The sequence below is a fragment of the Loxodonta africana genome, chromosome 18 (genome assembly GCF_030014295.1).
Source record: "Loxodonta africana isolate mLoxAfr1 chromosome 18, mLoxAfr1.hap2, whole genome shotgun sequence".
NCBI lineage: Eukaryota > Metazoa > Chordata > Mammalia > Proboscidea > Elephantidae > Loxodonta > Loxodonta africana.
The window spans coordinates 52,871,928-52,895,853 of NC_087359.1; the positions used below are offsets into that span (position 1 = coordinate 52,871,928).

The window sequence follows — 23,926 nt, forward strand, 5'->3', positions numbered from 1 at the left end:
TAGTGAATGCTCCCAGGGTGTTTGGCGGCCAGCTAGAGTCCATGTTTTTCAGCCTCCTTTGCAGCTAGTCGTGGCCCATTGTCTAAATGCTGGCCAGCGATGTGAACAGAAGTGCCATGAGCATCTTTCACATCGTATCCTTTAACAGGAGGTTGGTTGCTCTCACGCTGTTCCCCCTTCCTGCAACCTGGGACAGGACAAAGTACTGGAGAGCATTAATTATGTAGTAATGGCAACAGCCTTAAGGAGCAACAAGATAGAAAGAACCTGGGTCGCTAGACAACCTCATGGGGCAGAGCTACCTGCCTACTTGGGATCATCTGTCTACTTCTGAGAGAGAGAAATAAACTTCTCTCTTGTGTGGGTTACTGTTTTAGGGGTCTGTTATAGCAGTTTAGTGTGAGCCTAACTGATAGAAGTAGATAAATGGGTGGCCTAATACAGCTGAATCAAAGGTTCCAGCATCCTCAGGGTCCTCTTTCCTTTGTTCTCTTTGCTCTTTGTGTGCCAGCTACATTCTTGTTTATTGCAGAAGGGCTTTCTCCATGTAGTGAGAACATGGATCCAGACTCACATCCCTAAAAGCTTAACCATCTGGGAGGGCAAAGAACCTGCCCTGGTAAGCTCCAATTCAAAGATCCCAGGAAAGGACTCTGATTGGACTAGCTTGACTCACATGCTCCTATAGCAGTGGTCCTCAACCAGGGGCAATCCCATCCCCCCAGGGACATTTGGCAAAATCTAGAGACATTTTTGGCTGCCGCGCTTGGGGTTGGTGCTATTGGCATCTAGTAGGTAGAGGCAGGGATTCTGCAAAACATCCTACAATGACAAAGATAGCCTCTAATAGCCCCCTACAACAAGGAATTATCGGGCCCAAAATGTCAATGATGCTCAGGTTGAGAAATTATGCTTCGGACCAATTCTATTAAGTCATCAAGAGTCATACAGAACGTGACCACTTGTTATCAGCCTGGTCTAAGTCACCATCAACTCTTGCCTGGATGACTGCAATAACCTAACTGTTCCCCTTGATTCCACCTGCCCTTGAAGTCCTTTCTACACAGCGGTCAGAGTGGTCCTGTTCAAACCTAACTAGAGCATGACACTCCTCTGTTCAAACTGCTCCAGTGCATTTTTTATTTCACTCAGAGAAAAAGCTAAAGTCTTTAGTCACCCACAAGGCCCTGCATGATCTGGACCCCGTTTCCTCTCTGCCTCACATCCTATCTCTCTTTGCTATTTCCGGAATATGCCAAGCATCCTCCTGCCTCAGGGGCTTTGCACTGGCTCTTTTCTCTGTCCAAGCACTTCTCCCACAGATATTCATAGGGCTTGCTTCCTCACATCTTTCAGGTTTCTGCTCAAATATCCCCTTATTGTGAAGTCTTCCCTAACACCTTGTATAAAATTGCACACACACACCCCCATCTCCTTTATATCCCTTCATTTTTCCCCCTTTGGTTATCACCATCTGATTCACTATACCAAACCAAAATCAAACCCAGTGCCGTCGAGTTGATTCTGACTCACAGTCGGAACTATGACAGAGTAGAACTGCCCCAGAGAGTTTCCAAGGAGCGCCTGGTGGATGTGAACCGCCGACCTCTTGGTCAGCAGCTGTAGCACTTAACCACTATGCCACCAGGGTTTCCTGATTTACTACAGATTTGTTTATTATCTGTGACTCATCACGCAGCAAAACATAAGTAACCCCAGGGACTTGGTCTTTTTTGTTCATTGTTGTATCTTCAGGCCTACAATAGTGCCTGGCTCGTAGTATGTGTTCAAGAAATGTTTGTCAAATGAACGAATTGCTCTGGCAACGAGGAACTGCTTGACAGCTGGATCTAGAAGAATCACATGGTTAGAATGGGGGGTGGAGCAGATGCACCAAAGGAATTGGGGATTGCGATCATAGACAGGGCTGCTGGGAGAATCATTGAGGGCTAGGGCCCACCCAGTCCTGTGTGTGCTTGTGTGTGTGCATGTGTGTGTGTGCATGTGTGTGTGTGCATGTGTATGTGTATCCCAATGGCCTTATATTTTTACATACAAAAAGGAAAACAAAACCCGTTGCCATCGAGTCGATTCCGACTCATAGCGACCCTATGGGACAGAGTAGAACTGCCCCATAAGGTTTCCAAGAAGCAGCTGTTGGATTCGAACTGCCAACCTTTCGGTTAGCAGCCAAACGCATCCAAACCAAACCAAACCCAGTGCCATTGAGTCGATTCCGACTCATAGAGACCCTATAGGACAGAGTAGAACTGCCCATTAGAGTTTCCAAGGAGCACCTGGCGGATCTGAACTGCCGACCCTTTGGTTAGCAGCTGTAGCACTTGACCACTATGCCACCAGGGTTTCCGCCAAACACGTATTATTCCTTTATTTCTCACAACACCCCCGGTGAAGTAGATATTATTATTCTCATTTTACAGTTGGGGAAACTAAGGCACAGAGAGGCTAGGTAGGACATGAAGTTCACAAAGGGATTTAGGAAATAGGTCCGGGACTCATGTCTTTGGACTGCTTTCCTTTCATCCCCATCCTACCATGTTCACAGCAACTCCTGCCCCTGCTTTTCTCCCCCCTTCCCCAGGAGCTCCCACCTCGTCAACCTGGTGAGAGAAGCCAACCTCAGTTTCTCCTCCCTGCTCCATCTGCTCCAGGGTGAGCTGTCCAGGGAAGTCCTTGCCTGCCCGCCTGCCTGCCTGCCTGCCTGCCTGCCGGGAGGGTTAACAAGGAGTGTTTGTAGCAGCTGCTGTCTCCAAGGAGAGGAGAAGAAAGCAGAGTGAAGAGACAGGCCGCCACACCAGGCTCCGTGGCCGGTGGGGGGTGGGCGGCAGCCCGCTTGACCTGTCCAGCCCTCAGAGGAGAAAGGAGTGTCCTCACCTCTGTCATCCTGGGAGGTGGTGAACTCTACATGGACTGGGCAGCTAGACAGTGAGGTCGCTGCAGGGCCAGCAGGCAGAGAAAGTTCTGGCAGGCACTGAGGAATGTTGGGGGTTGGGGGCTGGGCCTGGCCAGGCCGCTGAAGCTAGAGGCAAATAGCAGAGCTGAAAGTCCTGGGCTCAAAGGCTGTGGAAGGGGACCCCCTGAGTCAGGGAGGACGGGGCCAAGACCCAGCAGGTGGCAAGAGTGAAGACCAGCAGTGGGAGAAAGGAGGTGTCTGCCTCTTCACCTGCTGACGGTGGAGCCATGTTCCAGCCCAGGGGGCTCGGGAGGAGGCCCAGGGTCCAGGGGCCTCCTGTGCGCAGCATCCGGCCCTTTAAGTCCAGCGAGCAGTACCTAGAGGCCATGAAGGAGGACCTGGCTGAGTGGCTGCAAGATCTCTATGGACTGGACATAGATGGGGCCAACTTCCTGCAGGTGCTGGAGACGGGCCTGGTACTGTGCCAGCATGCCAACACTGTCACTGAGGCTGCCTTGGCCTTCCTGGCTGAGGCACCTGCCCAAGCCCAAAGGATTCCTATGCCCCGAGCTGGAGTTTCCTGCAATGAGGCCGCCCAGCCGGGCACCTTCCAGGCACGGGACAATGTCTCCAACTTCATCCAGTGGTGTCGCAAGGAGATGGGCATTCAAGGTAACCACCCTAGACTCCTCCCTTCTTTCCCCTGGGCCCTTATCTTGTGAGGATTTCCTGGATCCTCCTTCAGATTCTCCTTGGGCCAGCTCATCCCTTTTCATGCCTCAGTTTCCCCATCTCATAGTAAATCCTCAATAAATAAATGTGCTGATTAATTAATTCATTTAAAAAAAAACCTGTTGAGCACGTCCTTTGTGCTGGAAACCTGGTAGCACAGTGGTTGAGAGCTACGGGTGCTAATCATAAAGTCAGCAGTTCGAATCCACCGGCCGCTCCTTGGAAACCCTATGGGGCAGTTCTACTCTGTTCTATAGGGTCACTAATGAGTCGGAATCAACTTGACGACAGGCAGTGGGTGGGTTTGGTTTTTGTTTTTTCCTTTGTGCTGAGCATCATGCTGGGCCTTAAGGACCCAGTGCGCAAGGAGTTCGGGGTCTAGGAAGAAAGAGAGGTGTGTAGATTTGTAAATCACAGCTGATGTGATAAATCCCCGTGTATGTACTGGGGAGCCAGAGGAGGTAACAGCTACTGAGGAGGTGCCAGTGGTGGCTGAGAAACCCTGCACAGAAGCGGGAGATTTGAAGACGAAGAAGAAGAAGTCTGGGGGAAAGGACATTCTAGGTGGGGGGACAGCAAGGGTGAAGGCACAGAAAAGGTTTAGTGTTTGGATGCCCGGGATAAAGCCAGGCAGGGCATTGTGAAGGCACAGGCCTGGGGTGGGGTGGGAAAAGGACAGGGGAAGAGGCAGGGGGTGTGTTGGGAGGGGCCCGGTCGTGCTGGGGCTTGTAGGGCTCAGGGGGGGGACATGTAAGGATCCTTCATCTCCTTGGCCTTATACCCAACCGTGGGATGAGGTGGGATGTTTCAGAGGAGAGGGAAGGGGTAGAGCCTGGGCTGCTAGTTGGTGGTGGGTAGTGAGGGCTAGGTTTGTTGTTTTTAGCCTCTGTTGAGTGGGCCCCTAACACATGGGGACCCAACACACAGTAGGACAAAACACTGCCTGGTCCGGTACCATGCCCATGATTGGTTGTGGATTGGACCATTGTGATGCACAGGGTCTTCAATGGCTGCTTTTTGCAAGTAGATGACCAGGCCTTTAGCAACACATAAGCCTCCCACATGGAAGGCAAGAATTCCACCACTGAATCACCAATGTCTCAAGGAGCAGGTTTAGAGAGTTAATAAAAGCTAACATTTTATTGAGGGCCCACCACAGCCCAGGCACTGTTCTGCAGATGTATAACAGCTATTAGCTCATCTAATCATCATCATAACAACCCTATGAAGACTACACCCCCATTTATAGGAGAGGAAACTAGCTCACAGACTGACCCACACAGCTGGCAGGTGGGAAACGCAGGACTCTGACAGTGGCAGTCCGGCTCCAGGGCCCACCTAGGGGTTGAGTTTGAGATGCCTGGTGGATATTGGAGGTGTGTGGTGGGTGGGGAGTATAATAAAGTGCTTCCTGCTCCTAGACCCATCCTGGCAAGCTGGCTGAGGAAGGCAAGATGGAGTTAACCCTTCCTTTGCCACGGGCCCACAGCCAGGCTCCAGGTTCCTTTGCTTTGCCTGTGTCGCCCCTCCAACTTCTACCTCTTCTGTGACATGGGCCACCCTGACTACACCCAGTAACTGGGCAATGCTGCTGGGACCCCTCCTGGAGGCTGGCTTGGCCCTAAGATCCTGAGACCAAACCACCCTCATGCCTGCCATCCCCATCCCAGGAGGCTCCCAGGGCGTTCACGCCCTCTGGCCTCAGTCCCCAGGACTGCAGAGTCACCGAGTGTCCTGTCCGAGCCCACTCTTGGCAGCTAGCATCCCCCACCCATTCCCCCGGAGGCCAGCAGGGGGCTCACGCTGCCTCCTCCCCCGCCCCCCAGAGGTGCTGATGTTCGAGACCGAGGACCTGGTGCTGCGCAAGAACGTGAAGAACGTGGTACTGTGCTTGCTGGAGGTGGGCCGCCGGGCCTGGCGCTTCGGCGTCGCGGCGCCTACCTTGGTGCAGCTGGAGGAGGAGATCGACGCCGAGCTGCGGCGGGAGCTGGCGCTGCCCCCGCCCGACCCGCCGCCGCCCGCGCCGCCCGCGCGCAGGGCCTGCCACTTCCGCAACTTGGACCAGATGGTGAGCGGCTCGGGACACGCCCTCCAAGCCCTGCCCCGCTCCCCATTCCTTCCCACCACCCCCCGCTACCTCCTACAACCGGCTCTGAGTCACCCCCTTCTTGGGCACAGTCCCAGCCCTGTCACGAATTCGCCGTGTGGCTTTGAGTAAGTCACGTTCCACTCTGAGCCTCGGCCCCAATCACAGGCAGTCCTGGCTATGCTTCCTGCTAGGTTTTTATTATAAACCCAGCACTCTGCACGTCGTTCATCTGACCCACACCACAGCCCTGTGCACGGTTTGTAAAAACAGACGCTGGGGTTTTGGTGCAAGTCTTAGTTCCATTGCTTTGTAGCTGTGTGACTTTGGGCAAATCATTTAACCTTTCTGTGCCTCAGTTTCCTCATCTGTAAAGGGAAGAGAGAAACCTTCTCTGGCTGTTGTATTAAATGAGCCAATGCATGTCAGTGCCTGAACAGTGTCTGGCCTATAAACAGGGCTTCATCTTACTGTAATGACTACACTATGACTTCACTCTTACTGTGATTAACCCCGTTTTCACCGCTGAGAAAACTGGAGCTCAGGGAGGTTCCTTAACCTGGCCAACGCATATGACACGGTAGAGACAGAACACCGACCCAAGCATGTCAGATTGCACATCCACCTTCCTTCTTAACCACTCCACAGCCTCCTTCAGCTGCCCCATGAGGATGCTGGGCAGTAGGTGGTCGCTAAAGGTCTTGTTCTGCCTGGGACAGTAAGAGTCTTCTCTCCCTCTTCTCAGTCCCCATCCAGAAGCCTGGGTGGCGGGGTGGGGAGTAGGTGGCCCCCCATGGTGCTTGACCAGTGTGGGAAGGAACTTGGAGTCTGGGCAGAGGGAAGGCTGAGCCCATACCCTTCTCCCCGCAGGTGCAGAGTCTTGTGAGCCACTGCACATGCCCCGTTCAGTTCTCCATGGTCAAGGTGTCCGAGGGGAAGTACCGTGTGGGGGACTCTAACACCCTCATCTTCATCAGAGTAAGTCCAGGGCTGGGGGTGGAAGGGCACCCGCGGTCAACAGAATAGGGTTTCCTTCCACGGGGCCTTGCCCAAGCCTGGGGACAAGGGCAGGAAGTCACCATTCACCCCTAAGTTATCAGGCCCTGGGGCTCTCTTCTTCCAGGGAGAAATTCCAGGCGGCAAGCCTATCCCCTCCTCCCATCAGGGCAGCCAGAATCACCACCTCTTCACCTTCTATCTGCCTCCACCTTAGCCTAACCGAGGTGATGTCTCCAGGCAGAAGAGGGGTATGGAGAAGGTACTTTCACTTTTCCATTCCCTCTACCCCACCCTGGCTTGATGAGAGCCCCAAGTTTGTGTTCAGTACATGGCCCCAACCACAGGGATCCCATAGCCTGCCCCTCATGTGGGTGCCTGGCTTGGTTCGTCCTACAGTGAGTAGGAGTACAGGTCTGCAATGTGCTTCCCAGTACCCCACCCCAAAACCGTCAGAGGGACATCTGTACCGAGGGGTGCGGCCAGTAGCTTAGGGGCATGGCCAAGCCCTTCCCTTGGGCACAGGCCACACCTGGGGCAGAGGCAGCTCCCTGGGTCCTCACCTAGCCCCCGGAGCAATACTCCTGTGAAGCAGGTGAGGGCAAGGAATTGTGCCCCCACCGAGCCTGGGGAGGTTATGTGACCTGCCCCAGAGGGGAGTGGCCGGGACACTCTTGGGTTCTTTTACACACATCACAGAGGCAAAGCCAGAGGTAATCAGGGCTCCTTTCTGATAAAGCATGTGCTGGTGCAAACCCCTTTCTAAGGAAGGGAGAGAAGGCAGTGCTCTGGGATCCAGTTACACAATGCTTGTGAGATCCTTGCCCAGTTGTAGGGCAACTTTCTGTTAGTCAGCCCCTCCTTTACCCTGACAACATGTGTTACCCAATGCCATATATAGAGGAGATGAAGGCTGCAAGACGTGTGCGTTCAAGCTACACCTGTGTACAAGGGTGCAATGGGCAGGTCAAAGGATGGAAATACCTCTTAGTGGGTGTGGAAGCCTGCAAGGTGGCCCAAGAAGTGGGGGAGCCCTCTACCCTATCCTCAACCTCACCCTTGCCTCTTGCAGATCCTCCGGAACCACGTGATGGTGCGTGTGGGTGGTGGCTGGGACACACTTGGCCACTACCTGGACAAACATGACCCCTGCCGGTGCACGTCCCTCTGTGAGTCTCCTGAGATTCCCCTCCCTGTGGTGGGAGAGGGGTAACTCTGGGTTGGGAGGCTGGAAGGAGAGACGGGATGTAGGTCTGATCTCCAAGTTCCAAGGAGAAAGCTAGGAGAGGTTGTTCCCAGACAGAAGAAAAGGCGGAATATGAAGGCAAGACGTGTGTAGGGGATGAAGGCTGGAAGATTCTACAGAAGGCACAGGTGTAGCGCCCTCTTCCCAGTCCTAGGTGGAGGAAAGCTGGGCAGTTATAGTGCAGTACCAATGGTAGGCGCGCGCGCACGCACGCACGCACGCGCGCACACACGTTATGGTGCAGTACCAATTGTAGGCACAAGGTGGCACCAAACACACGCATTTGGTCAGGGTGCCTCTCTGAAGCGCTGTAGTCTGGCTCTAGGGTCCACCATGGTGGCACCAAGCGTGGCTTGGAGGGGTCTTTAGCTCTTTTGTAATCTCTATCAGCAATTCTTGCCACCCTAAAGAAGCCTACAATCTAGGCAAAAGTAGTAGATTTGCAATACAAATACAGCTTTAAAACAAGTTCCCCAGTCCAGGCCTCTACCAAATGACATCCCCTGAAACCCTGGTGGTGTAGTGGTTAAGTGATATGGCTGCTGACCAAAAGGCTGGCAGTTGGCAGTTTGAATCCACCAGATGCTCCTTGTAAACTCTATGGGGCAGTTCTATTCTGTCTATGGAGTCGCTGTGTGTGGGAATTCACTCCACGGCAATGGGTTTTTATTTGTTTGTTATAAACCCCTCCTATAGAGCTTTTTTATAGAGCACTGGTGACATAGTGGTTAGGAGCTTCGATGCTAACCAAAAGGTCAGCAGTTCAAATCCACCAGCCGCTCCTTGGAAACCCTATGGGGCAGTTCTTCTCTGTCCTATAGGGTCGCTATGAGTTGGAACCGACTTGACAGCACCCGAAAGCAACAGCAGGCCTCTTCTACAGAACATTCTTGCGCTGCCACTGTAGGTCCCACTGTCTATAACGTGGGATGAAAGTGGGATGAACAGAATGGGGCATTGTGGGAGAGGACAATGGGTCATATCAGCAGGATATTTAACCCTCTCTCCTCTCCTCTCTCTGGGGCTGTGTTGGTAGCACACAAGCCGGGCAGCTTGCTGAAGCCCCCAGCCCCACCGGTGCAGCATGAAGTGAGGGTGCAGGATGGGCCCTTGCAGCCCCAGCCCACGATGACCATCAGCCGCTCCCAGAGCCCACTGCCCCCTGTGGACTGGAAGACATACACCTCTTCAGGCCGAAAGCTGAGGCCCCCTCCTTCCTCCTCCCCCAGCCCCTGCAGTGAACGAGGAGCAGGGATGGGCATCCTCAGAGAGATGGCGGCACCCCTGAGGTACACGGAGGGACAGGGCAGGGCCTCTTTCTCCTTTGGGGTCCACATTCTCACAGGCCACCCCAACCTGCCCCACATAAAAGGGAGCAGAGCTCACAGCACTGCCCCTCACCCCCTACTGCAACAAGACCTCAGGTGTTCAAAACTAAAAAGGCATCTTAGTTACTTCATACCCCATCCCACTTCACAGATGAGGAGGCTGGGGCCCAGAAAAGGAACAGGACCTACCCAAGGTCATTCTGCCATTTTGTGGTAGACACTAAGGGACCCCAGCCCTTAGTTGTGAGATCTGCAGTTACCCTGAGCCCAGACCAGGCTTCCTTCTGTTCCTTCTATCAGCTACACAGGGAGCTGACATAATGAAGACTTGGGCAGTCATGGATGAAGAGGGTGCATCTCCTTCATTAGAGGTGAAGTCTAGGAAGGCCCCTTTGCTATTCTGGCCACAGAAAGACCATCCCTTTCCAGAGGCAGGGGACTGGACTAGGTGACCCTGTTGGCCTTATGAGTTTCCCTTTCTGGCCTTATGATTCTCCCTTTCAGGTGCCAGGAGAGGTCACTCACCCCATCTCAGAGGCAGCTGCCAGCTGGGGACAGCCTATCCAGCCCTCGATCCTCATCCACCCATAGGGGCCAAGACTCACAGTGTGTGTCCTCAGGGAAGAGGGAAGACAGACACCCCTCTGAACTCCTCAGGGGAAGGACTCTCACCTCTTGGGTCCATGAGGAGACAGACAGTCGGGGAACTCATGGCAGGGCCCCTACCCCCCAGAGACTACAAGCCCCCGAAGTGACCACTAAAAGGACACCAGCAAGAGGACCATCTCCCCTGCCTCGTTCCTCCAGCCCAGTCAAGAACCTGAGCCTCAGGCAGCCACCTCGGGGTAAGGTCAAGGGTGCTTCCCCCCAGCTCAGGGAGTCAGCAATTGACCATTCTCCATCTCCTGTTAAAGGACCCACCAAGATCCCCACCCGGCTGCCCCCTGCCCGTCCCCCCACTCCAGGAAGAAGTTTTCCAGGTACTGAAAGTGGTGCTCCCATGACAGAGCTGGAGAGAGGCCCCATCCCACTAAGGGCTGTGGCTGGGGACAGACACCCAGCTGTGTCCAGCCATGGGAACTGCGTTGTGGGGACAGGGGAGGGGGACCAGAAGCTGGACCTCCAGGCTGCAGCAGAGGCCAGAGAACCCTGGGGAAAGGCCCCCCAGGAGCAGGAGGGGAGGTACACACCTCTGCCCCTGGGCAGGACCAAGCAGCAAGCCACCTATCATAGCCTTGAAGAGGAGATTCTGGCCAACATGAAGCTGTTGGAGGCAGGGGGTGCCCGTCCCCTGGGCACAAGGTCTGGGACCATTCCTCGCAGTGGAGTCTATGTCCCCAGCCTGGGTGGGCGCTGGCCAGAGCCTACGGATCCTTATGACAAAGTCATTCAAGAATTGACTCAGGGCCCCCCACCCCTCATTAAAGTAGACATGGGAGCCTGGGGGGCAGCCCCTACAGGATCCCGTAAGTCAGCTGTTACCCCAGACCCAGGAAGCCCAAAAGGGAAGCTGGGAGTCAGAGACAATGGGCCAAGGACTAAAGCAACCCTGAGTGCCAACGGCACTGGGATGAGGAAGGTACCATCCCAAGGAGGGCAGGACTGCTCAGCCCTGACTGTATCTGCCAGCCCAGAGGTCCCCATACTTTTGCCCTTGGACCCCAATTCTGACCAAGCCAAGGCATGTCCAAACAAGGGCAAGAGAACACTCCGGAAGCCCCAGAGGGTCCCATCCATCTACAAGCTGAAGCTAAGGCCCAGAATCCGGCCCCGGAGGGACCATAGGCCTGAGAAGCAGCCTTCACGCATCCCCAAGCCGCTAGCTTACCTCCACCTGGGTCCAGCCAGGGCACCCTCCAGGTGCAGGCTGTCAAAGGCAGCACTAGGCATCAAGGGAGAAGAGGCACCCCCAGTGGATGGGGCCTTTGAGGGGGGAAAGGAGGAAGAAGGAATGGAGAAGAAAGAGTCAGCCACCATACTGGAGAGCAGCCTTCCACCTCCTGAGGACCTGAGGCCTCAGCAGCTTGACCAAACCCTGCGCCCACCTGAGGAGGAGTCCTGGGTCTAAGGAGGGGCTTTCTCATCCCTGAGCTGGGGGTATGCAGGCAGAGGGAAACACAAAGGATGCCCACGTAGCCATCGATTTCCCAGCTACAGGAACAGACGGGAAGGTCCCTCACCTCCATACAGCACCTTGGCCAGGAGGGGGTCAGAAGACACATATAGACTCAGTCTGTTCATTTGAACAAAGGAGAGAACCATCACTCTGTGCCAGCTCCAGTTAGGTGAGGGGTGGTGGGGCCGCCCTGTATCTTTTTTCACCTCCTCCCCCAAGACATCTCCCCAAACTCCTGTTTTTTGGTTTCTGGCCATGCTTACCTGTTTCCACAACTCATATAAGTTATTAAAAACATGTGGGTCTCCTTGAGGCACCAACTTCTTGGGTCCCTCACTCTAGGATGCAGTGGTGCAGGAAGGTGTAGCTTCAGATGACACCACACTTGAGGAAAAGGGGATGAGGGGGATGGAGCTGGGGGTGGGGAGAAACTTCTCTCATCAGTCAGCCAACCTGAGAGACAACTCATCTTTCCTGGAAGTGGCTGGTGCATCAGCTCAGGGACAGGGACAAGGACAGCCCCACTATAGTCTTGCAGACCATTCCTGCCAAGAACTTCAAAGCTTTGCTCTAGGTTTGGGAACCACTCAGCATCAAGAGGGGTGGGTGAGAGCATTCCTTACACATCTACATACGTGAAGTTAGGATCCAGAGACTCAAAGGCTCAGCCATGAGTGGAGAGGACCAGACACAGAAGCAGAAGCTGGGACTGATCCAGTTGTGAAAGCTTTCCAGGAAAAGTAATGGGGAGGAGAAGTTATGCCCCACCCCCCCATGGTTTTAATTAATGGGAGGAAGTAAATCCTGAGCCCCAGACGCTTCATCATTGCTCTCCTGGTTGACCTGGGCTTTGGCGCTCAGGGCCACCTCATCCCCCTCCCCTCCTTTCAGAGAGGAGCTGGGCAGGCAGGTCCTGGAGGGACCCCTTCCCCTCCCACCAACAGCAACAGAGCTGACACTTTGGTACAGAAACAAGGGAAAACACTCCCTGATTTTTATTCTGACTTCTGATAACAGTGCGATGGGTGTCACACACACTTCCAGACCCTGTGGTGGGAAACCCTGGGGAGGGGGGAGAGGGAAGAGGAAGGACAGAGACTCAGAATGGGGGTGGAGGGATCCAAAATCAAAGACGTGGGATGAAGCAGAGGGGGTGTCAGGGGTCTATCAGGCAATACATTCCAGTGGCTCCCACAGGGGCAGCCAGAGGCCTGGGTCCCCCACCCCCCTCAGGTGCCTCAGAGCTGGGGGTGACAGGGCAAGGGAAATGCTGGCTGCCAGCCCTCCCCCGGTGGCCCTGGTGAACCACAGGCGGGGATGGAGAGGACAAAAGGGGGCAGGCCCTCTTCCTTACCCTCCCAGCCACTCAGAAGTGTGGGGAAGGGGAGCCATCTCCTCTTTTTCAGAGGGAGGCTCAGAGAGGGCAGGTCACTTGCCCAAAGTCACGCAACACTGCAGGGACTAGGACCCGGGAGCTCTAGAACTGTGCTACTCCTGTGGGTGGGGGTAGTGGGGTTCAGCTGGGGAAGCAGAAGGATCACTTCCCTCCCACGCTGGATCTCAGTGGGGAATTCTCCCCACGCATGACCTCCTCCCCAGACTCCTTTCCATCACCACTCCGGGCTACCCGAATTCCTGGTCCATGTGCCGCAGCCTCAGCCAAGTGGAGGCTGAGTTGTTCATCTGCCCCTCTGACAAGGGACTGCTGTCCTCCCACCAGACCAGGGCTGAGGGCTCAGCCCTGAGGGGAATTTCCCTTGGCCAGGACGAAGGGGACATGGCACCACTTCTCCCTCCCTCCAAGTCCCTCAGCATTCCCTCAGGCCGTTCCTAGTATCTTCATCATTATTATTGTTATTTCTAAATCAGTACAAAACTGACAGTGATCAGCTCCAGTGACGAGAGGTAGAAACCCGGCGACACAGCCGGTGGCGAAAACGGGGCGGAGTGAGTCAGGGCATAAGGTTGAGTGGTGTTGGGATAAGGGGATGTCAGATCCCAGACAGGAAGGTGAGACCTGAGGGCCTCCATCCTGGGGTCGGGTTGCGGGTGTATCTCCCCAAAGTACAGGGGTCCCCCTAATTCTTTTCCTGGTTCTGCTTCTCTGTAGATTACCAAAGTCATCTGAGATTTGAGGGAGACAGAGTCTGGGGCAGTCAGACTGGGGTGGGATGGGGAGATAGAATCTTCGCTGGCACAACCTGACCCTCCTGGGCACCCTGCCCACCACCAGCCCCCAGCATCTCCTGATCTGGCAGACCACCCAAAGCAGGAGGGAATAGAGGGCTGGAAGCTGGCATCATGGGAAGAAATCTATCCTTTGGGAGATTCCCTCTCCACACTGTCAAGAAAATAAATTTTAACCCAGGGGTGATCTGGCTTTGGGGGCAGGGAGGGGGTGAGGGGCACCCGGCAGGGACGGACCATCTAGTTAAGGCTGGAAGGTAGGTTGTTGTGTCTCTGGGGGCTGCTGGGCGGGGAAGTCTCCCTGGATGGGCGAGAGCTCAGCCTTCTCCCCCTGACTGACCTGGGACCTCAACCCTCCGACCCCTTGATTGTGGTCCCTGGGCCACCCGTATCTCTCTGCCCTGTACCGGTGGTGCTGACGGTCACATGGCCTGGCCTCCCAAAGCTGCCAGGATCTGTGACCAGGGAATGGACGAAATGAGAGCCCTGTGAGCGGAGCTGGGGGCGGGGAGAGGGACTGGAGGGTGGACAAGACAGCTAAGGACCGAGACATTTGGGCACAGAGACACGGGAAAAGACGACATGAGGAAAAACAGACACACTCTCTGGAGAAGACGAGTGGGGGCCCGGGCCAGGCAGCACCTCCCCACCCCCACCCTCCATTTCACAGGCTCTACCCTCCTCCCCATCCCAGAGGGCTGTGGCGCCCCTTGGAGCAGGGCCGGGTACAGCACTGACTGAAGCACTGAGGCGGCCATTCCAGGAAGACGAAGGAGGGAGAAGGGACGACTGGGCAGTTAGGGGAGGCTCCCTCTCACCCTATGCCTCTCGCCCGCCCGGAGGTGCGTGGCCGCGGGGCGACTGGGGCCGGGGCCTTCAGAGTTCTCATCGGGCCCCGCCCGGCTGAAGCCCGCAGTCCCGTGGGAGGCCGCCCCCAGCACCGCCTGCCCTCGGCCGGGCCAGCGCGGGGGCAGCCACAGGCGCCCTCGGGGTCGAGCGGGGCGGGCGCGGCGTCACATGATGGCGCAGCGGTTGCGGCGCAGCGCGCCCTGGAAGCGCAGGGCGGCGTGCACGTGCTTGCAGCGGGCGCAGCCGACGCTCTTGAGGAGCTCGCTGAAGAGCAGCAGGATGTGCCAGTTGTACTTGGCCGAGCACTCCACGTAGCCGCACTTCCAGGTCTTGCGCACCAGGTGCGACACGTTCCAGCGCGGGATCACGCGTCCCCGCTGCAGGTCCCGCTTGTTGCCCACGATGATGATGGGCGTCTCCGAGGTGCCGATCACCCTGCGGGGTGGGGCGGGAATCTCAAAACTCTGCCAGTCTCACAACCACCGGACCCAGGAAGGGCGGGCTGCCGGGCCCATACTAAGCGCTGAACCCTTGAGGTACATTATATTCTCTAATTGGCCCAACTGATTCCAAAATGTGAGCACTGTTGCTATCCCCATTTTACGGGTGAGAAAACTGAGGTTTATTGAACTGGCCTGAAGTCATAGCTGAGTGGCCCTTGCTCTTAACAGCTGCACTAGCCTCACCAAGGTCAGAGTACCAAAATGAGTTAACAAAAATGGGGACGGTAAAATGTTGTGAATGTGTGTATGTGTGTAGGAACGAAATGGCACATATATTTCACCCGTGTCCTCCCACTGCCCCTTTTCCTGGGGGCTGGCTAGCACTGAGGCATCCACAGAGGTGCTGATGGACTGTGCCCTGGCCTCTCACCTCGTCTCCAGGATCTGCTGGCGGATGGTCTTGACGTACTCAAAGCTGTCAAAGCAGCAGATGTCGTAGACCAGGATGTAGGCATGGACGCTCCGGAGTCCCCTGCAGCAGGCGTCTGCCCACTCCTGCAACACCCCCACCCCCGCCAGTGCCAGGGTCAGATCAGCCATGAGGGCTTCCCTCGCACCCAGCCACCTCCAGCCACAGACCGGTAGCACTCTCACCTGCTACTGCAACCCAAGCCTTGCACACACCCATCCATCCCCAGGAGGCCAGACCCAGGGCAGAATGGAGGAGCTCAGCACTGCAGCTTCCTCACCCCCAAGCCAGGTCAGGGCACATCACAGTGTCTGGCCTGCAGGGCCACTGCATTGTTCTGTGCACATCTGGAGCTGAGGCCTGATGTCCCATTTTGTCTCTTCATCCATCTACCCTGTCTGTTGTACATTTATTAGATGCTCCTAAGAGCCAGTCCTGAACTAGGTATTGAACCTGTTGAAATCCTCTCTATCTTCCAAGGCTTAGCTCAAGTGCCACCTCCCCTAAGAAGCCTTCTTAAGTTCTCACCCTTCCCTTTATCTTCTGTTTCCTAAGAGCCCTTTGACTATAATTTGATTAGAACTGCATCCCCGTTCTGCTGTGAGCTCCTGGGAGGGCCAGGACCTTCCTCATTTTGACATGCTCCGTCCTATCCCCTCACTGCCCTAGCCAAAACCCATAATCCAAACCGACTCATAGCGGCCCTCTGGGACAGAGTAGAACTGCCCCATAGAGTTTCCAAGGAGCACCTGGCAGATTTGAACTGCCAACCCTTTGGTTAGCAGCTGTAGCACTTAACCCCTACACCACCAGGGTTTCCCACTGCCCTAGCAGATGCTCCTGAATCAAATCTGGGGGTAGGCCACTGGCTGATGAGCTCTCCATGGTCCTGAACCCCACCTTGCTCAGGCTGGGATCAATGCAACTCCTACTTCTAACCCTTAGAGGGCTACCTGGGGTTCTATTTGACCTGGGGTGCTTCACCCTGCCCTCAGGGTTGGGAAGGAGAGACCTGAGGAGGAAAAGATTGAGACTGGATGCATAACGAGGGCAGAAGTACAGCAGAACCCTAGGGTGTCCAGGGGATGAAATTTCCTGAATGCTTGTGGCAACTTCTCAGGGATGGGCTGCAGCTCGGGATGAATTAAAACAAACAAACACACACACAAACTTGGTGGATTTGGACTCACAGTGATCCTATTGGACAGAGTAGAACTGCCCCTTAGGGTTTCCAAGACTGTAAATCTTTAAGGGCGCGAACTGCCACATCTTTCTCCCGTGCAGTGGCTCGTGGGTTCAAACTGCCGACCTTCCAGTTAGCAGCCAAGCGCTTAACCACTGTACCACCAGGGCTCCTTTCAAGATGAAGAGGCCACTGGAAAGGCTAACTGTGCTGAAGAGAAGTTTCCTCAAGAGATTAATTAGCTAATTAACCTGCCAGCAGATGCAACTGCAAGGGTCCTTTCGGGCAGCCAGTGTGGAAAAGAAAGGGGCCCCTGACATTGGGGCGGGAGAAGCCTTCAAGGGCAAAGGGTTTTCTCCCTTGAGGGCCCAGGCAAAAAGCTACAAGGAGGTGGAGGCATGTCTTCTGTCCAGCTTAGGGGCTTGGGGCTGGGATCAGGCACAAAGGAGGACTACAGCTGTTTCTCCACCTCAAAGAATAAATAAAAGGGAAAAAAGTTTGGTGGAGAGTTAAGTCTGACTCCAGAAAAGCATTTCCCAACTCAGAGCTTAGAAGTTCTGCAGTGGATTTCCCCAGGGAGATGATATGGCATCTTTTCTTTGTGCTGAGGTTTTCATTTTTGGCACAGGGGGATGATGCTGAGGACCAATCTAGAACCATAGGAAACCATTAACTGGCTTCTCAGGCAAGGAAGACTGCATAGTGGTGGACACAGTGACCTCCCGAAGCCTGGGACCGCCTGTGTATGCGGGTCCTCCCCTACCCCGCACAAGGAGCAGGAAAAGGGAGGGAAGGAGAAAAGCGCAGAGAGGCTCCCACCCTCTGCAAGCTCGCGGCTGGAGAGCAGCTGCCAGCCTATGAGGGTGACAGCCCCACTTCAACCCCCAACGTGCTGCCTACTGGAGGGGGCCTCTAGGCTGCCTCCCACCCACTCCTCTCTGAAGGCTCCTACAAGGGAGAGGAGGAAGGCTTCTGATTGGTTGGGCTGTCCCTTCACCCCTTAATTCAAGGGAGGGGACCAAGGTAGCTGGGTTTTCATTCTGGCTTGCTCTATGCAGAGTTCCAAATTGTAAAAGATCACCTTAGGGCTGTGTGGAGTCAGAGAAGGAACAAGGAATGCAGTTCCAGGGATGCAGGGGAAGAGGGGCTGAGGGAGGCTCAGCCACCTAGGTCTCAACCATGCATTTGCCGGTGATACCTTTAGTGGGCTGCATATGCCCCCTAATTCAGCTTTCTTCTCTGATAGGAGAGAGGGGGCTGGAGAAGAAACAAGTCAGGCCCAGACCCAGGAGATGCCACTCTCCTGGGCTGAATCCCATCTGGCACTGGGGAAGAGTGTATTTTTCTTTTATTTTCAGATGATGGCCTTCAGGATTCTTGGTGTTTATATTTGGTCTCTGGGGCTTCCAGAGTATTTCTCTGCTCAGAGTGCCTTACCTGTGTACAGGAGGGAAGGCTTGGACATCTTGGAGAGTCTAAAACTCAGGATTAACCAAGAAAGGCTAACAATCCAATAGAAAAATGGGCAAAGGACATTAACAGTTCTCAGAAGCAGAAACACAAAGGCCCTTAAGCATACAAAAAGATGCTCCAATTCACTCATAATAAGAAATGAAATACAAACTACTCTGAGAATATCCTATCTCATCTACCAGGATGTCAAAAATCCAAAAGCTTGACAACACACTCCCTTGGCTCTCACATACATCTTTTGCAAAAGCAGAAAAAGTGCATCTTCTGTAGAGAAGAATCTGGGGACAACTTCCAAACTCCAGTTCCATCTATCCTTTGATCTGCCATTGCCATTTCCAGGGATCAATCCCCCCAATATACCCATCTATGTATAACATGACTTACGTACAAAATATTCATTGTGGTGTTGTCTGAAATAGCAAAACACTGGAGACAACCCACTTGTCCCACAAGAGGGGTCTCTATGGGACATCTGTCTTCACCATTAAATACAGTGTAGTTGTGAAAAACAAATGGGGACGATCTCCAGACACGGACATGGAAAGAGCTCCAAGTTATAATGTTAAGTCACAAAAGCAAGATGCAGAACAGCAGTATGTATATTTACATATTTTAATGTAAGAAGGGGGGCAGTAAGGATACATTTTCTCATTTGCACGGAGAAACACTGGAAGTATAAGTAAGAGACCAGTGACAATGGCTACAGAGAGTAGGGCTGGAATCGGGGCGAAAGAGGCAGAGGTGGGACTGTGATTTCTCTGGGTGTACCTCTGTACACAGTCTGGACTTTTCTATTGTGTCTTACCTGTTCTGAAATTAAAATTAAATTATATTTAAAAATATACAACTAAATGTAAAAAATAGAGCTCAGTGGGGAGGCTCGGAGCAAGGACTGAGTGTCCACTCAGGCTACCACTGAAGTCTCCTTTAGAGGAGACCAGAAGACCCTGGTCCCAACCTGCTGTCCTGCCCGGCTCATTGTGGCTGCTCTGGGACTGGATGCACCCGTCAGGCTTTCATCTTCGGTGCCGACCCCCAGCACCTAGGATGGGAGAGACGAGGGTCTCTGGCAGGTTGGGCCAAGGACCTCCTGCTCAGTGTTACTAAGGTGGTACCCAGTGCTGAGCCCCTCCCCTGCCCCCGGTCCCAGCCCATGAGATTGTTGCATTGGCTCAGTTACACCTGGCCAAGCCTTGCTGTCTTCTGGGTTTCTACTCCTCTGACATTCTGCACAGTCTGGTCAGAGGCCTCCTTCAGTGAGTAAACATGTCTTAGGACTTGGCTGCTCCCTGCACCCCAGCCCCACTCTGGAGGTCACGCATATGGCCGTTCATGATGACAGCAGCCAGAGGTAGAGACAGGAAAGGGGACCTGGCCTCGACAGGCACACCTGAGTCCAATCCCTGCAGGAAGGGTGCCCAGCAGGCCAGCCCTGAGGTCGGGTGGCAGAGCATCGCCCATGAGGAAAGGGCCTTGGGCAGAAGACCTGGTTGGGGTCTCCAGGGTCTCTCAGAGCACACGTTTCCCAGATCCTGGCCTTTGCTCCTGCCATCCCAGCACAGACAATGTGGCATGAGCCTCTGAGACCCCGCTAGGCAGAGCCCAGGATAACAGCAGGCACCTGGGGTTCCCTGCCCTGCTCTCTGCTGCCTTTTACCTGCCTAAATCCTACTCAGGTATCACCTCCTTCAAGAAGTCTTCTGTGACACCCTCACTCCAACATGGCGGGAGGGTTACACGCCCCTTAGGGGCTGGCTGCCTTAGCTCACTGCATCTCCTCCAGCAGTGGCACCTACACACTATATAACTGCCTGTTTGTCTTGTCTCACCAGTCTGTGAGTTCCTTGAGAGCAAATTCCACATTGCTCTTGCTCACCATCCTATACCCTCCCCCCAGTGCCCACCACAGGGCCTGGCACACGTTAAATTGTTTATCAAATACTTGCTGAATAAACCAGCAGATGAATGAATGGACTCCTGGTAGGGCTCTAAGCCGGGGGCCCAGGGTAGAGCGTGGAGCTGCCAAAGCCACCGTGGGCCCTGGCAACAGGACCAGAGCCCAGAGAGGGTTAGTGTCCACCCTCTCCCCATCCCCCTCGGGGCCCTCCTACCTGCAGCGTGTTGACAGGGAAGGCGCTGATGGGTGGGAAGTCGAGGATCTGGAGGTCGTGCACGTGGCCGTTCATGACGACAGCAGGCAGGTAGAGGCGGCGGGCGGTGGTGGGCACACAGACCTCGCTGAACTCGTTGTATAGGAACTGGCGCACAATGGCACTCTTGCCCACACCTCGCGCCCCCAGCACGGCCACCCGGTAGGTGGAGACCATGCCTCCCGCCCCACTCCGCCGCCGCGTCCTTGCCGCTGCCTGGGGCCCCCCCGGGCTGCATATTCCAGGGGCTGGGGGCTCAGCCACCGTCAGGACCAACCATTGCTGCTCCTGCTTGCCCTGGGTCCTCTGTGGCCTCCACCTGGACTGTGGGGACAAGAGGTGGGCTTACTGGGCTGGCTTATCCCTGGACAAGTCCTGCACTTTTCCACCCCTGGGACTTGCTGAGGCTGTTGCTGCACTTGGAATGCCCTCCCTTTCCCAGAATCCCTCTCTCCACCTATCCAAAACCTCTTCATCCTCCCTTCCCCATTTTTTCCTACCATCCTGCCAGTGGGGATGAATATTTCTTGACTTGCATTATGGCCTCACTTTTGACCACGTCTGACTCCTCAACCAAGGCAGGCTGCAGGGCAGAGTGGAAGGACCACTGGACTTGGGTTTGAAGCCCAGTTTCCCCAGACAATTCTATAGTCTGGAACAAGACATCAAACTCTTCCAAGTCTCACTTACCCTCATCCTGAAGGGGTGAGACTAGACAACAGTGTCTCAGTGGAGACCCTTCTCGCATTTTGTAGGGAGACAATCCTTTATTGTGTGGAACTACCCACACATTACAGGACATTTTACATTCTAGGAAGTAACTGCCAATTACCGTGATGACCAAAAATAACCCCCCATACTTCCAAATGCCGCAAGTTGAAAACCACTGGACTAGATGACCGCTTTGGCTCCGGAGCGCATTTGTTGAGCACCTACTCTATGTTATCCTTAGTCAACACAATATCCTTAAGGGATAAAAAAAGAGGTACTGTTATTCACCTTCAGAGGAGAGGCTCAGCGGGATTAAGAAATGTACCTAGAGTCACACAGTTGGGGATGGCAGCTACTCCTTTCAACAATGTCACAGTACTTCCAACTTTTAATTTAGTGATTTTAGCTGGTGAATGCCTTACAGGCCAAGGGCTGCATCTGCTTCTCTGGCTTCCCCTGGAGCCTGCACAGGACCTGGCACACAGCAGGTGCCCAGGAAAGGACTGCTGGGGGAGGGAGGTGGACCTTGATATGGGCTCATTAGCTCCTTGCTTGCTCAGTTTCAGTGACTTTAGAGCTTGGGTGTAAATCTCAGCTGTTTCCTAGCTGTGGGTCAGTGGGTGAATCACCAAACCAATCTGAGCCTTACTCGGCACATGTGTCAAATGGGGTCGATAGCCAGGTACCTTCTCCTTCTGTTAGGGAATATGCGTGGTATATGCCTGGGAACGCCTGTCTAGGACTATTTCTATGGGTCCAGGCAGGTGGGTGGCTGGATTACCACAGGGTCATGCTTTCTAGCATGTGGACACGTTTCCTCTGTGGATGCATGTTCTTTCATACGTACAGTCCACAGCTGAACGTCCCCCAGTCTGTCCTGGCCCAGAGGAACCGATCCACTGGGTATGTGTATGTGTAGTATAATAATAAAAAGGGCAGAGTTTGGAGTGAGGCTCACCAGGCTCTGCCACTCACCCAAAGTGTGACCTCGGGTAAGGGACTTCACAGGGTGTTGTGAGGTTGGGCAGGTAAAGCCTGTTGTCTGGCGCAGGGCAGGTGTTCACAATAAACAGTGGCTATAGGGCCTCTATGAGTCAGAACTGACTCGACGGCAACGGGTTTGGTGTTTTTGGTATTGTCATGTCCAGGGAGCCCCGATGGCACAGTGGGAAAACACTCAGCTGCTAACCAAAACATCAGTGGTTCTAACCCACCAGCCGCTCTGTGGGAGCAAGGTGCAGCAATCTGCTTCCGTGAAGATCACAGCCTTGGAAACCCTGTGGGCAGTTCTACTCTGTCCTGTGGTGTCCCCTGAGTCGGAATCGACTCATAGGCAAAAAGGGTATTGTTACGTGCAGGGTTCTTCATTCATCTGAGGTTCCACTATCTCGATGGGTCTCCTAGCAGTCCTGGGAAAAGTCACCACCTCTTGCTGCATGAGCTCATATACAGGTGGTGTGTGGGTGTGATTCTTGTCCCCACTTCACTGAAGGTAAAAACCAGAGAAGTAGGGAAGTGAAGAATATACAGCTAGTTGAGTTGTCAACCAAGACTAGGACCCTGATCTATTCCTGCCCCATGCTGTGTCCTTTCCCCAACAGCTGCTTACACTCATATGGGTTTGCAACTGGGAGAAGTACCAGTCCCTCCTCCCCATGTATCTCTCCAGGCCCCTGGGCCCCTCAGGCATCCCTGGCCACTGTTCACTTGGCAGAGAGCCTCTGCTGGGTTAATTACATAACTAGCACAAGCAGGTGGGGAGGAGGAGTCCTAGGGGAGAAGAGAGGGCAAGGAACCATGGAAGCCTCCTGGCCTCTCTGGGTGTGGCAACTAAAGGCTTCTCAGATATGCCCCACCTGCAGATTCTCCCGGACATCACACTCTCTACCCAGAACTAGCCTTTTCTGGGGAGTCACACGGAAATGAAGCGGGGCACAGCACTGGAGGAAGGAATGGGGTGTAGAGCCCCCTAGGCTGTGCCAGCCTCCTGGCACTCATCAGGCCTAAGCTGGCCCTGTCCTGGCCTCCAGGTGACTGTTGCATCTCTTTCTTCCCTGGCAGGGGTCCTGGAGTCTAAGTGTTTATTTATAATCCACTCCCCTTGGCACTGTGGGGACAGAAGGGGGGGTGTCCGGAGAAGCAGGGCCCAGCCCCCTGAGCGCTCCCTCCCCAAGGCCTGCACGCTGCAGTGAGCCTGCAGACAGCGCCGGGGAAGAGACCGGGGACACACTGGGGCCAAAGCCTGGCTCTCGTCCCCTTCCCCGGGCCTGGACACCTGGGTCCTTGCCCCAGACTGAGGGCCGGGGCTCTGTGGGCCCCGGGGGTCGGGTCACCTGTCCGCTCAATGTTTGTCCCCACCACGTTCGAGTCGGGGTGGGTGGGTGGGGGCGTCGGAAGATGCTGGGCTCCTTATGACCTGATTGGTAGGAGTTTGGGGGGATGCAAGAGCCCAGCCCGCTCTCCGCCTCCAGCACCCGGCAGGCACCCCCCAGCCCCCGCTCCAGCTCTCACGTGGCCGCCCCGCGCCGCTTCCCCGCCAGCCAGCCGGCCCCCTCCTCGCCCGACCGCCCCCTGGCCCGGCCGCCCCCGCCCCCAGCCGGCCCCCACCCCCGGCCCCGGCCGCTCCCCCTCCTCCCGCCGCTTACCCGGCGCCGTCCTAGCTGCCCCCCGCCCTGGCCGGCCGGCCGGCGGGGCCACGCTCCCCCCGGGCTCCGGCGCTGCCCCCCGGCTCCCCGGCCCGGGGGGAGAGAGGTGGGCGCGCCCCCGGCTGCCCAGTCGGCGCGGGCTCAGGGCGGCGCGGGGGCAGGTGCGGCCGCCGAGGGGGCAGGAAGCCTCAGCCCTGCTCTCCCTCCGGAGCGCGCCGCCCGCTGGCGCTGGAGGGCGGAGGAGGAGGGCGGGGGGACGGCGGGGGTGCCGGGCTGGCGTTCCGCTGGGTCCCTGAGCCTGACGCGTTCACGTGGGCAGCCCTAAGCCCCAGCCTCGACCTTCACCTCCCCTCCAGACTCTCCTGGAGGTATGTTTCGGCCTCACCTTGAGGAACGCG

The 23,926-nt window shown here is 55.2% G+C and overlaps 2 protein-coding genes across 2 annotated transcripts; one reads left to right on the plus strand and one right to left on the minus strand.

The window, feature by feature from the left end:
* The first annotated feature begins 796 nt into the window (after positions 1-796).
* On the plus strand, positions 797-11,726 carry GAS2L2 (growth arrest specific 2 like 2). The gene is made up of 6 exons (XM_064271397.1): positions 797-3,586; positions 5,473-5,714; positions 6,603-6,710; positions 7,801-7,897; positions 9,011-9,263; positions 9,807-11,726. The coding sequence occupies exons 1-6, from the start codon at positions 3,202-3,204 to the stop codon at positions 11,368-11,370; spliced, it is 2,649 nt and encodes an 882-aa protein (XP_064127467.1). The 5' UTR covers positions 797-3,201; the 3' UTR covers positions 11,371-11,726.
* A 2,892-nt stretch (positions 11,727-14,618) lies between these two features.
* Positions 14,619-23,619, minus strand: RASL10B (RAS like family 10 member B). The gene is made up of 4 exons (XM_064271398.1): positions 23,529-23,619; positions 20,134-20,496; positions 15,328-15,452; positions 14,619-14,889 (listed from the first exon to the last, which is right to left on the minus strand). Exons 2-4 carry the CDS (start codon positions 20,347-20,349, stop codon positions 14,619-14,621), a joined length of 612 nt encoding a protein of 203 aa, XP_064127468.1. The 5' UTR covers positions 20,350-20,496; positions 23,529-23,619.
* Positions 23,620-23,926: the final 307 nt, after the last annotated feature.

Bases quoted from the DNA above. Each gene is read 5' to 3' on its own strand.
- GAS2L2 (XM_064271397.1), top strand. From the start codon at position 3,202: ATGTTCCAGCCCAGGGGGCTCGGGAGGAGGCCCAGGGTCCAGGGGCCT. The intron at 5,715-6,602 runs GTGAGCGGCTCG...TTCTCCCCGCAG, and splicing joins TCCGCAACTTGGACCAGATG to GTGCAGAGTCTTGTGAGCCA. The intron at 6,711-7,800 runs GTAAGTCCAGGG...TGCCTCTTGCAG, and splicing joins ACACCCTCATCTTCATCAGA to ATCCTCCGGAACCACGTGAT.
- RASL10B (XM_064271398.1), bottom strand. From the start codon at position 20,349: ATGGTCTCCACCTACCGGGTGGCCGTGCTGGGGGCGCGAGGTGTGGGC. The intron at 15,453-20,133 runs GTAGGAGGGCCC...GGGGTGTTGCAG, and splicing joins TCCCTGTCAACACGCTGCAG to GAGTGGGCAGACGCCTGCTG. The intron at 14,890-15,327 runs GTGAGAGGCCAG...CCCACCCCGCAG, and splicing joins CAGCAGATCCTGGAGACGAG to GGTGATCGGCACCTCGGAGA.